At 36.3% G+C, this 13,768-nt stretch overlaps 1 protein-coding gene across 8 annotated transcripts in view; it reads right to left on the bottom strand.

Annotated features, from left to right (window-relative positions):
- Window positions 1-13,768, bottom strand: part of NEK11 (NIMA related kinase 11) — a 237,768-nt gene that overhangs the window by 156,603 nt on the left and 67,397 nt on the right. For all 8 annotated transcript variants that reach the window (XM_045538613.1, XM_045538625.1, XM_045538634.1 and 5 more), the window contains 2 exons: window positions 9,001-9,065; window positions 7,908-8,034 (listed from right to left, as the gene is read on the bottom strand). In XM_045538613.1, coding sequence (XP_045394569.1) covers window positions 7,908-8,034; window positions 9,001-9,065 — 192 coding nt within the window. The remainder of the gene's footprint in view (window positions 1-7,907; window positions 8,035-9,000; window positions 9,066-13,768) is intronic.

Raw genomic sequence — 13,768 nt, 5'->3', positions numbered from 1 at the left:
CTTGTATTAGTAGATGCCTTTTCAGGCTGGGTAGAGGCTTATCCTACCCAAATAGAAAGAGTGTCTGAAACTATCAGACTCCTGAAGGAACTCATTCTGAGGTATGGGCTCCCTTCCTCCATACAGTGATAATGGGCCCTCCTTTATATCAGAAGTAACTCGGCAAGTAAGCAAAATTGAGGCAGGAAACCCATGTAAAGTGGGGTAGGGTATTGCCACTTGCCCTCCTCTGGATAAGGGTAGTCCCTAGACGCAGGCTTAAGTTAAGCCCCTATGAAATAGTTTATGGGAGACCCTTCCTAGTACCCTGAGGTAAGTATGATACTATAACCATGAGTAAGGAAAGCAGAGTAAAGCAATATGCCAAATAAGTGGGTCAAACACTAACCACTATGCATGAGTTTGCCTCTTTCAGGTCCCTGCCCCAGCTGGAAGCAGAGAAGTGAAAAGGGACCCTATGAAGTGCCTCTAACAACTCACACATTGTTGAAATAGTCAGGAGTAAAACCTTGGGTCCATCATACCAGAGTAAAGAGGTGTCCCATGGAAGAAGAGGACCCAAGCCCCCAGTGGATGGGCCAGGCTCTAGGTGATCTAAAGTATCTGTTTAAGAAGAAGGAAAAATAAAAATGTTGATATTTTTGCTACCCTTTCTTTGGTATTTGTTCTGTCTATAGGATGAAGAGACAACTCCTTAGTAAGGATTTTCCGGGTTATTGCCTCTTCTGCTGATCTGTCTTGCTGCTGGTTTTGTCATCCTAAACCTAGTTCGGTGCAAGTAATTCCTGTATATGATTTCTGAATTTGTGGAAACCAGACCCTCAGATTACCTACGGAGTGTGACTAATAGCTCTGTACTCAGAGGTCCCATGCTTCTTTCTTACTAGGTCTGTATTGGACATTGTGTGCATGGTGACAGCAAGGACCCACAGTCCTACTGATATCTTAGATACCAAGTGGGGTAAAATCTCTCTTATTAGGTATCCTCTTCCATTTCACCTTGTCAATCCTCATGGCTACAGTTGTTGCTTATGCCATGTTTTGCCTGGTAATCTGTTGCATTCTTTATTTTTTTGTAAATCTGCCAAATCTTTACAAGGACATAACTAAGTACAAAACCTTCCATCCAAAACATAGCTCCAATTAAACAGGAAATAGTTCAATGACCATGTCACCCTTTCTCCCATAAATAGGGAAGGGTAAAAACAGACAGTGGGGAATATGTAACACAAGTAAAGGCCTGAAAAAGAGCAAAATGTTTTATGATCTGTCTCTTTAAAAACGCCCACTCTTTTGGGGAATTAAAGCTTGTATCCCTGCCCATGGCCAGTAATCAGAAGGGCAGAAGAATGTTCTTTGTTTTTTGTTTCTAGTATCTTAAATCACCAGAGATGGTTAAACGGAACAGAGGTCACGAGATAACCTTCACTGGAGATGCTATAGTTGAACCGCAACAGCCTGAAGCTGAAAATCCACTTTTAAAAGCTCTGTATTTCTCCTAAAAGGGAGGACAATGGTACTTTAAGATGAGAGGCTAACATCCTCCTCATTTGCTGGCAAATTACTCAACTTCTCTTTCCTTTTCTTCAAATCACTTGTTTTCATTCTTCATTCAGCTGCGGGGACAAGTACCAAACTTTCGGTAACAAAACGATACATTGTGATGCCATCTTTGGAAAATACAATCTGTCACATGACCCTAAGATCATGGAAACATTTTACCTTATGCTTCCAGTCAAAAAGGCCTCTTTGCTCAGAAACCCAGGCCACCATGACCACATTCCTTCCTTGCCTGAGATGCTCCTGGCTACAAAGTGCTCAGTCCTAGAATTGAGAAGATTCAATTCCAATTTGACTTCCTATAGAATGGTTTCAACTAGGGATTCCAAGACCTAAAACAAATTTAAGAAGCAGTTTATAATGAAGCATGGTTACTGGAGATTTAATACTTGCCAAAGAATTTGCATTTTTAAAATAATAGATTATAACACAAGTAAATTTTTCTTCAGTAAGAGGTATGGAAGAAAATTATGAACTAACCCTCCCTCTCCAACTCTCCTACAGATTAACAAAACAAAGGTATATAAACTTGACACTTCATTGCTTATCAGAGGGAAAAAAATGTATAAATCTCTAAGTCTAAGAGTACAGCCTTGGGAAGAACAGTTCTTCATTGGCAGCATGAATAGCTCAGCAGACCTGCTCTCCAGCAAAATAACCATAACTGGTAAAAATTACTAAAAAAGTACATCTATTTAAAATATCTGAAAATTATCTTAAGAGTATACAGCAAACGAAGAAACATTTATTCAAGAAAATCTACTAATTATAATAAAACAAGAGTCTGTGGCCCTTGAGCCAGGACCTGCTATCTCCCTCCACTCCTGAGTATGACAGAAGCTTCAGTCTGAACAGGTGTGGCCAAGATGACTGGGCTCCCTTTCTCCCCAGCTCCTAGTCATGGGCTACGATATCTTCCCAGGAGGGACAAGTTTCTAGCATTTCTCACCCCCCGCTAGCTCCATGTTACAGAGGCTAAATTCCAGGTGAGTGTAGCCAAGATATTGAGGGCTTCCTTCCTCTACCCAGCCCCTACTCACAGGATGCCGAGAATACTGGCTCTGATCACCCTCCCCCATGCTCACATATAGGGTGGTTCCATACCAGAAGAAGCAAGCCAAGACCAGAGACTACTGCCCTATCCAGTGCCCTGCTCATATGCAGGAGTGTCACTCTGGGAAAAGTGGGCCACTGTCTCTGCCTCCAGCTCTAGAGAAGTAGCTCAGGAGATTTTGCCCAGGGGGAGAGGCAGGCTGTAATAGACAGAACTTGGAAGTTCACACCAAAAGGACTGAGTTTATTTAGAACATAGTCTAAAAAATTCAAGCCTAATTTCAATCTTTCTTGAAAATAATAATTTGGTGGTAAGCAATTAACAGAAGACTAGTAGTTCCATGGGAGCAACAAGCCAAACCATAAGTCAGCTAGTTGACTAGAAAGAACCAGAAAAAAGACAAGAAGAACCCTCTGGATTTAGAACAAACCTCAAAAAATGGCCTCACCCACATAATAAGCTGAAAAAAGAAAAAACTGGTTTCAAAAGCTATACCTGCAAAGAAGCTCAAATTTAATTAGAAGACACTGGAGAACCATTATGCCTTTGTTAGGCATTGTTGCAAACAATAGATCAATCAGTTGACAATTAGAGGAGGCTAACAGCTGGGTGTGATATCAACAAGGGTAGACAGCTTAATGGAGAGAACAGGAAAAGAGACAAAGAGAGTCCTGATAAAATCACTGTCATCCCAGGTTGTGTAGGACCAGGGCTGCATTCTCTGAGGAGCAACATCAGAGGCTTCATACTGCAGGGAAAATAGATTTTTATCAAAATATCCCAGACAAGTCATTAAATGAGCAAACAAGCAAATGACAAACCTCAGGGAAGTGGGGTGGAATGCGGTGAGGGAGAAAAAATGTCTAGAGTTGCTACTATATGTTATCTAAAATGTACAGTCTTCAACAATTAGGAGACATGCAAAGAAACAGAAGTGTGATACATACACAGGAAAAAAGCAGGCAACAGATAGAGGACCCAAAATATTAGATTTAACAAAGACTTCAAAGAAGTCATTATAAATATGTTCAAAGAAATAAAAAAAAAATGTTTAAAGAAGTATGACAAAACTGTCACATCAAGTAGAAAATATCAATAAAAGAGAGAAATTACATTTAAAAAAACACCAAATAGAAATTTTGGATATGAAAAGTACAATAATGGAAAAAAATTCATTAGGGGGATCAACAGTATATTTTAACTGACAGAAGAAGGAATCCATGAACTTGAAGAGCAATGGATAGAGATTATGCAATCTGAAGAACAGAGAGAAAAATGAATGAAGAAAAATCAACAGAGCATCAAAAAAAATGAACAGAGCCTCAAAGAAATGTGAAACACCATTAAGTATGACATACATACAATGAGAGTACTAGAAGGAAAGACAGAAAGAAAAAAGTATTCAAAAAAATGGTTGAAAACTCCATAAATTTGATGAAATATATCTATTTACACATCCAAGAAGCTCAACTACCTCCAAGTAGGACAAATGCAAATTCACACCCAGATTCGTCATATTAAAAATGTGGAAAGACAGATGATTTTCAAAGAAAACAGTAAGACTGTGGTTGAATAAATTATTGTGTACAAGTATAGAATTCTATGCAAACATTTAAATGGTATATTGATGCAGAGTAATGTTCCATTTTGCTAAGTGGAAAAAATCAGGTTATAAAATTGTATATAGTATAATTATTATTTTGTAATAATAAATAGACTTAGGTATATAGCACATTTAACACATTAACTATCAATTAATCAGAGAGTAAGCACTGTATATAGGGTAGTTATTCCTCGTTTTGTTGCTGCTATTGTGTTTATTTTCATCATATCAATTTAACAAGGATTTATTAGCTACGTCATAAACCCTTTTAAAATTCATCAGGCCAAACTGGCATTACCTGCAGAATTTGTATTAATCATTTCATGCTGGTCATTGAAAAAATAATATTAATGCCCAAATCTACTGCATCTGACTGATATATTTTCCTATCTCACTTTTTGTTGGGTGAAAATACTAAAATCGGTACTTTTTCCTTTGGAAAGCCCTCCCTGTCCAACAGCTTGTTTGTGAGCCCACACAAGAACTGCCCAGGCCATGGGCAGGTGAGAGAAATAGGCTCTCTTGCTCCACAGTTTCCTTTACCAAGAGGCAGCTGATGGGACTGTTGGCTGCCAGCTATTAGCAGGCTCCATTTTCATTACAGGAACTACTGCCAAAGTTGGCCTGCGTTTCTCCAGACAATAGGCTGTTCCCCTCCCTACCCCCTTTCCCTGTCCACCCTGGAAATGTTCTCCTGTGAGGACACTTTCTTGGTCCTGGCAGGTTACGCAGGTGCTAGTTACTCTCTGTTTTCTTCTACTCATAATTAAGCCTTGTCTGACACTTCTGCCTAAGATCACTAAAGGCTGACTCCATTTAGGGACATGAACTAGACTCCGTCAGTGTCCCCTACCCAGCCAATCTCCACACGGGGTCTCTGGGCAAAATCCTGAGAGCTTCACAGTACACTCTGATGCTCCCACTATTCTCACCACCATTCCCTCTACCTAAATCCCCCGAAGAACCTAGGACCACAATACCAAAGAGCCATCTGGTTGACTTCCCACAAGACAAATAAAACAAATAATGAAATATTGTTTCCTTTTTATGTAATGACAGTACCATTATTCCAATAGTATTGTCTTTTATTTGTTTTTCCTACCAAAATAAGATATTCTAACTATTCATAGTATAAATTAACTTAAAGAGCTGGCCTAGGTACCCAACTCTCCTGTGAGGAAAAATGTATTCAATAATTGCTTATACAGATCAGCTGTGCTCAAAGCCGTGCCCTCAGTGAACCTAATTATCCTAACTTTCCAATTAACTGTTTATAAACTCTTGAAACCTAACCCATTTTTAAAAGGACTTCCTGTACTTAAATGCTACAAATAAAAGAAGGCAGAAAGGTTTAACAGATTGCAGAAGGAAGATAATTTTACATATGGGCAAATATGAACAGATGAAAATATAATTAAGGTTAGCTCAATTCTTCTTTAAACATTATAAATATAATATGTACAACTATTAGTGCTAAAACAAAACACCTGCCAATTACTCATAAGTGTTTCCAATTCTACAAAACATATTCCACAATAAAAGGATGCTACACACTGAGATTCAGAGATAGGTTCTCAACCTCATTCAATCCAATTTTTCTAAGAGTGTCTTCCAAAGATTACTCATCACACTTATGTTTCTGTCACTATAATTAATAGTTCTCTGTTATACTTTCCACTTTAAATTTGGCAATAGAAATTTCATTACCAGATAAGCCTGTTTTTATTCAGATACAACCAAGGTAATTACTAAATTCACAATAAGGTAGTTATTTGGGGTCAGGATGATGATAGATCCTCAGTTTTTACTTGCTAAAAGTTAATAATCTATGCAAGGAGAACTGACCTAATGCTCAGAAAAAATACATTTAAATCTGCCTGCAAATGAATATTTGGGATGTTTGGGCTGTTTTAAGTTTTTCCTGAGTCAGATATTTTTGTAATCCCAAAACCTGATAGCAATACTATCTGATATGTCTATAATTCTTCATGCATACTAAGAGCAATTAAAAAAAAAAGTGACACTGCCACAACTGAGACAAATACTCTATGCTTTTCTCTCTGTGAGTTCTGTTGCCTCAGTTTTCTAGGAGATATCCACTTGATATGGCAAGCAGGTGCAGATGGCTGTCTAAAGGAGTAGGTTTATTATTACATATAATTCCAAAAACTTCAATGATGGGTTTCATAAATTAACTTACTCTTAAGTCAAATGACATGTTGTAACATCTTCCTTAGATACTATGTAATCTTACTTAAATCTTGAAGATATGTATTTGAATCTATTTTTAAATGTCTATAATAACAATTCAAAAAATTAAGTGTGAAGAGATATGTAAGTATATAATTGAAATTCAACCTGAAGCCCAATATTGATTTTTGCAAAATGAAGAGAGGGACTCCAAAACAAGCAAGATTTCTCCTGAGGGGTAGGAATCTTAACACTTTTGCTTTTATATCCTAAGGAATAGTGCATTGTCTTGGGCAAATAGTAGATGCTTGATAAAGCAAAATTTAAAGGAACTCATTCCTCTGAACATACCTTTATGATGTTTGGTTTCTGTTTGGTAGGAGTTTTCTTTTTCTTTTTGGGGGGATATGAAGGGGGTTGGGAAGATGATAGGTGAATTGGAAAACACCTCCAAAGCAGAAGTAAGGTAACAATGAAATAACCCAGTGAAGAACCTAGAAATGAATAATCACAAGACTGAACTGAAGGACAGGATTTATGGGGAACTGCCATAGCCAGACCTAACCTTGACAAGTGTGTTCTCCCACTTGGAAGGCATAAGAACAAGAATATAAATAATGACCCTCATGAAAATCCCAAGCCATATCCCCTTGTTGTGGTTCACTTTTCCCTAACCAGAGAAAGCGTAATTTTCTACTTTGTCTTCTTTAGAAGAATGAAGTGGGACATCTTTTACATTGCTCATCTTTGAAAACTCAGAACTGCTTAGGTTGATTTGCATACAATAATTATTTACTTAATTAACAAGCTCTCAGCTAGATTGTTCTTTCAATCTTTAACACGCTGAAAATTATATAAGATTCCTCTTCAAAGGAAAAAATATTCCTCAAATAGGATCTATTGCTTACAATAGAACATATTGAACACAATTTTCCACATGACTTTGCAGTGAGATTTAAACTGGTTCCATGACAAGGAAAGAGAAATTTCCCTGATAAAAGAGCTCAGAGAAACTGAGACATCTCAGATGCATCTATCACTGAAAACCCAGAAAATTTTTACTTTAGTTTATCCTTAAAGCCAATATCTTTAGTAAAATTCTTAAAAGTAACAAGAAGAAAAAAAATACAGAAAAGCTGTACATTCCCCACACAGATGGAAGTTAACCTTAAAGCACAGTATTTAGAGTTATAAATACTTTATTTAATAGGTTAGCAGAACTGTATCAAAATTTCATGCTCATGATTCGTTAAGAACTTTCCCTTGTGGTTCAGGAATAAAACTCCAAATCAACCAATTAATAAATGAATAAAGAGAATTTTTGAAACCAGTTTAATGAAATAAGTTCCAAGTGGAAAAGACTTTGTATTGTTCTGGTAAAGGAATGATTCATGTTAAAGGGATAAAGTAAGTGGATATAGTAAGTAAATGAGCTTAAAAACAAAATGCATCACTCTCTTAGGGCAGCAAATGAAGAAGTCATCTGAACTAGCCACTCACCAGATGTCCGACTTCGTGTCATATCCTTGGTGTTTCAGAGCCTCAGGACTCATGTAATGGGGAGTTCCGGTTAAAGTTGTGGCCAGGTCGCAGGATCCCATTAGGAGTCGAGAAACTCCAAAATCCCCTTGAAATAATAATTGATTTTTATAAATACTTTAAAAGAACAAAAGTCAGCCCTAGAAGTTAACAACCGAATGAGTGCCTAATTTCATGATTTTATTATGCAATTGTTCATACCATTTTAAAGGGCTAGAAAAGTAATATATTAATGTCTTAAATTACACAATGCTGGTAAATAGCTTTAAAAACATACACTTTATAGGAGAAAGACACCTTTGAGCCAGGAAAGTGAATTATGCAAGCTAAAATTCTTTATTTATGGAATTATGGAAAGCTAGACAACTTTATAAAAAAGTTATTTCAAGTCTGAATAATGGCAAACAGAACGATTCTGGACAAGTTGAATATGATGATGGGCAATTATATTGGGCGGTGGGGAAGAGTTTGTTCTTCATTTACAATAAGGGAAAATTTTTTAAGAAATGACCTGAGACTGTTCAAGAACATGAGTATAAAAATTTGAATCCATCAGCTTTTCTCTTCTTTCCTGAATTAGAAATGCTTTTATTCCTTCATTCCCTAAGAACATCCTACACAATGATTCGACAATCCAGTAACTGGTACAGTTTTGAATAACTAACGGTTAGTAAAGCCATTATATCAACATTTTAAATATCTATGATAACCGCTTATTGCTTGTGATAAAATAAGTGGAAACCTGCAGTAATTAATCAAACCAGTAAAACAAGTCTAACGACTTGCAAAATACCTGGCATGAAGCAGGGAACTCAAAGTATATTTGGTAAATTTACCAAGTATGTAGTAAATGTTTTACATCTCAATTTATATCAGCTAATCAGAAATAAAATAACAGGGTTTTGGGGGGGGGCAATCCAGGTGAGAACAAACATTTGAGAAGTTTAAATAAACCAATGATTACTCTAACACTTCCATACACTTCAATTTGATATGATAACATCTAGAATATACTTTCCTGTGTTTTTGGAATACATATTTTTTAAAATCTTACCAATTTTAAGTAGATTGCTTTTCAGAAATATATTCTTTGACTTCAAGTCTCGATGAAGTATCCTTCTACAAAATGCAAAAAAAGAATATGCAACTTCATGCAAAATGTAAAATTTTTAAAGCCAAATATAAATAATATATATGTTGTATGTGAAGTGATTTACACATAAATATATACTCCCAGATACATCTTTCAATGTTTAAAATCTACAAAGCCACAACATTTTCTAGTTTCCTTAAGGAAATAGAAGTTTTAAAATAAGGGTTTTAAGGGAAGGGGAACACGTAGTTGGGAGAACAGTGATATGCTTTTAACTATTTTGATTGGCCAGATTTTACTGTATTAATAGCATGATTATACAGTACTATATCTGGTCACCCCCCCTCAGATGATAGACCAGTTACCATAATGCTTTATAATCTATTATTACCCAAATGTTCAGGTTTTGTACATTTGTAAAAATAATAATGATGATGCTATTTAATAATATTAATAGTTAACATTTATTAAGTCCTACTACGAGCCAGCAATGTAAATTATGTCAGTTAAGTCTTTTACTTCTGTAATTCTGGAAAGCTAAAAACTTGAAAATCATTGTCTGAAGAAAACCTTAAAATGATGAACAAAGTATACAAATATCTTTACACATGCACAGCTGAGCTCACAAGAAAATGAGACAAATTCCCTGGAGATTATACAAAAAGAAACTGAAAATCAGAGTGAGCAGTAGGTACTGATTTCTCAGCTGCTCCAGGGGATTGTGCTGGTTTCAGTAACCTATGGGCTGATCCTAATGGCCACACTGAAACAAGAGCCAAGGCCTTCAGTCCATGTAATTATGTAGAGTTGTAGCTAATATACACATACAGAGTTAGAATCCTACATGTAGTCCATATTTTAAGTGAAAGGCCGATCTAGAAAACCTTTACTCACAAGTAAACAAAATGACAAGAAAGCTTATCTTGTATAGATTTGAATTCTGAGTGGAAAAAAAAATCTCCCTTCATATTTTACAACCGTATCTCTCTACTGACTCACATTTGACATTCAAATATGCAATAGCTGTATTGCCTCAGAAATCTCAAGCCAAGAAATTAACATAAAATTTGGTTCTCAGCTGCTAATACCCTGTTGGGGCATCTGGCAGAAGCAAATAGAAACTAAGAGTCAGAAGATAACATACAACTGAAATTAGACCCCTGAGAATTTCAGATAATCAAATAAGACACAAACTAAAAAATAAGTATGTTTTAAATGATTAAAATCATTTTTAAAAAGTAATAGTAAACATGAGATAGAAACACCAAGAAAAGTAATTCTGACTTGAGAAACAACCAATAGAACTTCTAGGGGAGAAATGTGATTATTAAAATTAAAAATTCAAGATTAAGACCTCAGGCCCCAACTATGATTGAGCAATCTTATAATACATTAAATCTTCCACCTTATACAGTTGTATAATGTGAACAATGTAAAACCTGGATAAAATTTGTTTTATAAAAACAGTTCTTCAAGATATAAGAGATCACTAAGGCCATCAACACCTGAGGGGCCAGACCGTGTAGAGAGGGGAAATGCACTCGCTGAGGTGAGCCAAACATTTCTCATAGTATTTTCCTATCAGGGCATTTGACATTGGCCTACATAGACCTTGGGGTCGTTTTACTGGGCTTGGAAGACAAACATTGTAATTCAGGGCTAGGAAGGCAGCCAGGACTCCAGGGACAAATTTTCCATAGAAAAGAGAACACCGAAAAAGTGAGGTTGACATTCTACATGAATTTTACCCTTGAGGCACTTGCTAAATCCTAAACTGTTCAGGTGCAAGACAATAGGGGAAGGCAGCTGCTAAGAGGCTAAAAAAACTAAGCAGACCTGGTCCAGCAGCTAAGAAACTTGGAAGTGGCCACTCCATCCTAACAACAAGTAAAAAGCTGAACAAACTGAAAAAAGTCAACAACTCTTTTAGCTCTGTAAGAGAAAATAGGATATACGGCAAAACACTGCTACCAAAACTGGAGAGACGGGGAGGAGAATACAGAGAATCACAATTTACCAGAGCTGAAACCTCCATGGGAACCAGTGCAGGGGTAGGGAAATGTGAACTATAACCGACAAATTGTTGGAGGCTCAACTTAAAATCCTTCAATGGCTCTGCACTGCTCCTAGAATAGAGTCTACAATCCTATACAGAGACTTCAAGATTTGACCCTCCCAATGTTTCCAGCAGCCTTAGCAAAGGCTCAAGCCAGGTGTGTATCATCTTTTCCTTTCCACATGGTTCTTTATTCACAATAAATGCTCGATAAATGTATGTTAATTTTTAAAACACTATCCTTGACACAAGGACAATATCTAGTGGGACTCATTCATTAATCCAAACAAACAATTATTGAGTGCCAACTATAAGCTATGCACTATACTACATACTCTCAGAGATATAAAGATTCATGAGACAGGGCCATGTATTCCATAGTGCTTACAATCAGATTGGAGCGATTTTTAACAGTACATAAACAAGTATAAGAGACGGCAGAAACGGAACCTAGCCATTGTCACTTTATTAAAGAATTATTTGTAATTATAAATGGTTACCAATAAAGATATTCACCTAGCCATAAGGAACATCTCTCCCAACATATGATCACTCTAAATTACATGTCTACAAAATTAATAATACTATTATTAGTTAAAACCAGAAATGTTAGTTATAAAAATAATTTTTTTACCATTACAATTAACGATAATACAAGTATAATGTTACCTTTGTACAGCGGTCAGACCTCAACCATCCAAAGCAAAGCTTCAAATCTGACTAAGGAACATATTTAAAGAAAAGCCACTCAGAAAGTTTATATACTTTACTTCATAGGAGACAAAAAGCCAGACACTCATGGGCCTACAGAATCAGAATTGTATATAAAGTGAGGAATTGGGTATAATAGTGGGAGTTTCCTCTAATTCAAATAACCTGTGCCCTCTTTTAGGCTTTAGTGAATTCGAGAGGAATATGTATGTTTCTAGGAGTGGAAAGAAAAGGGAAGAATAAAACTGGACAATACAAGTCTGGGCCACTTCATCTTGGGTTAAATAACCCCAGATGCTATAATCTTAAGCACTATGCTATTATTTTTTTAATATTTTTATGCCCAGTCTGAAGATGAGGAAATCAAGGTTCAGAAAGGCCAAATAATTTGCCCAATGTTGTACAGCCTATATATCATAACTTAGGCCTGTATGACTCTAAAAACCACTATTTCCACCTAGGTCTGTTTGACTACAGAAACTGCATTTAATCACTATTCTCTACTGCCTTCTTATATTCCCACAATACCTAGAGCTGGGCTGGGCATGAGTATACTGCTGTCTACTTAATGGTTTACAAAGAGAACAACACATTTACTAACAGAAGTTTAAGTGAAATTTGGCTTCCTCTATCCCCACTCTTGAGGTTCTCTTGAACAGCAGGAACTGTTGGATGCCTACCCAGTGACTGTTCTCTTCCTCTTCTCCCTTGCCACCAGAACCTCATGAGCCTCTGGGGAGGTTCTGCACTTCTCAGCCCTGGTAGGTAAAGGCAGTGGGGGGAGTAAGTAGTGAATGTGGAATGGGGATATAACTGCTGATATGGATACAAAACTGGTTAATGCACAACAAGGCCATAAACCATAATCACTGGGGTTATCTGTTCCACGGGACAGAAATTATTTGTGTCTTTAATGGACAAAAATATTCAAGTTTACTTCTACCTCTACAGAGTGATAAAATAGCACAGATAATAGAAAATTAAGTCCAACACTGTAATGAAAGAATATCTAGTAATCCCTTTTGCCTTTTCCAAGTTTTGGGAAATTTTTCTAATACCATGGAGATATAAGGGAAGTGAGATAGAAGCTTGTAGGAAATATTTTCCTATTCTTACAAAAGACAAAAAAGAGAGGGTGACATATGCCATATGTCCCTTTTACCTTTTCTAGAGTCTGGTTAGCGTTGTATGAAGGTGTGATATGTGGTAGTATTGCAGCCATCCCGGCAACCACGAGAGGACAAGCCAAACACACTGAAAATGGTGGAATAAAGAGACAGAAAGAACTCGAATCCCAGAGGGTATTGTTGAGCTAACGAATTAACCAACTCTAAGAACCATCCTCTTTGGAGACCTCTTGTTAAGCAAAATAGTGAATTTTCTTTATTGTTTAAGCTGCTTCTGTCGCTTGCAATTAAAAGTACCTTCAGTTGATTGACACAGTTTCTACAGCTATTGATTCCAGGGAGTCAGCGAGTCTAAGGGTTTAGGATTTGGGATAGTGACCTAGGGAGCCTACCGGAAGACTGGCTGCTATAACTTTGGAATAAGTAAAACATTCCAAAGAAATTTGCCTGAAGACACCTAGACCAGACAAGTAGAAGATGAGTTACAAACAATAATACATTGATAGCCCTCAGATATGTATATATATATATATATATATATATATATAAATACATAAATAAGTAAATCAGCACTAGGTATTTTAAGAATAAGGCACATAATATGTTAGAAAGCAGTTAGGAGAAGTAATTAGCTAGCACTACAGTAATGGAATGATAAATTCTATGTAACAGACCAGATATCAAGCTATTTGGTAAATATTTTTTTTAAAAGTATAATTTATTGACTTTGTGGTTATAGTAAGTAAAAATAACTCCGGTATAAAAGTCTTGTCATATACTTGGCTAAGATCCATTCCTTCGAAGTATATAAAAATCAAATCCAAGAAATAATAAC

This window comes from Lemur catta, chromosome 1, assembly GCF_020740605.2.
Source record: "Lemur catta isolate mLemCat1 chromosome 1, mLemCat1.pri, whole genome shotgun sequence".
NCBI lineage: Eukaryota > Metazoa > Chordata > Mammalia > Primates > Lemuridae > Lemur > Lemur catta.
Note: the sequence above shows the minus strand (reverse complement) of the source record. Positions and strands in the feature narration are given on the sequence as shown.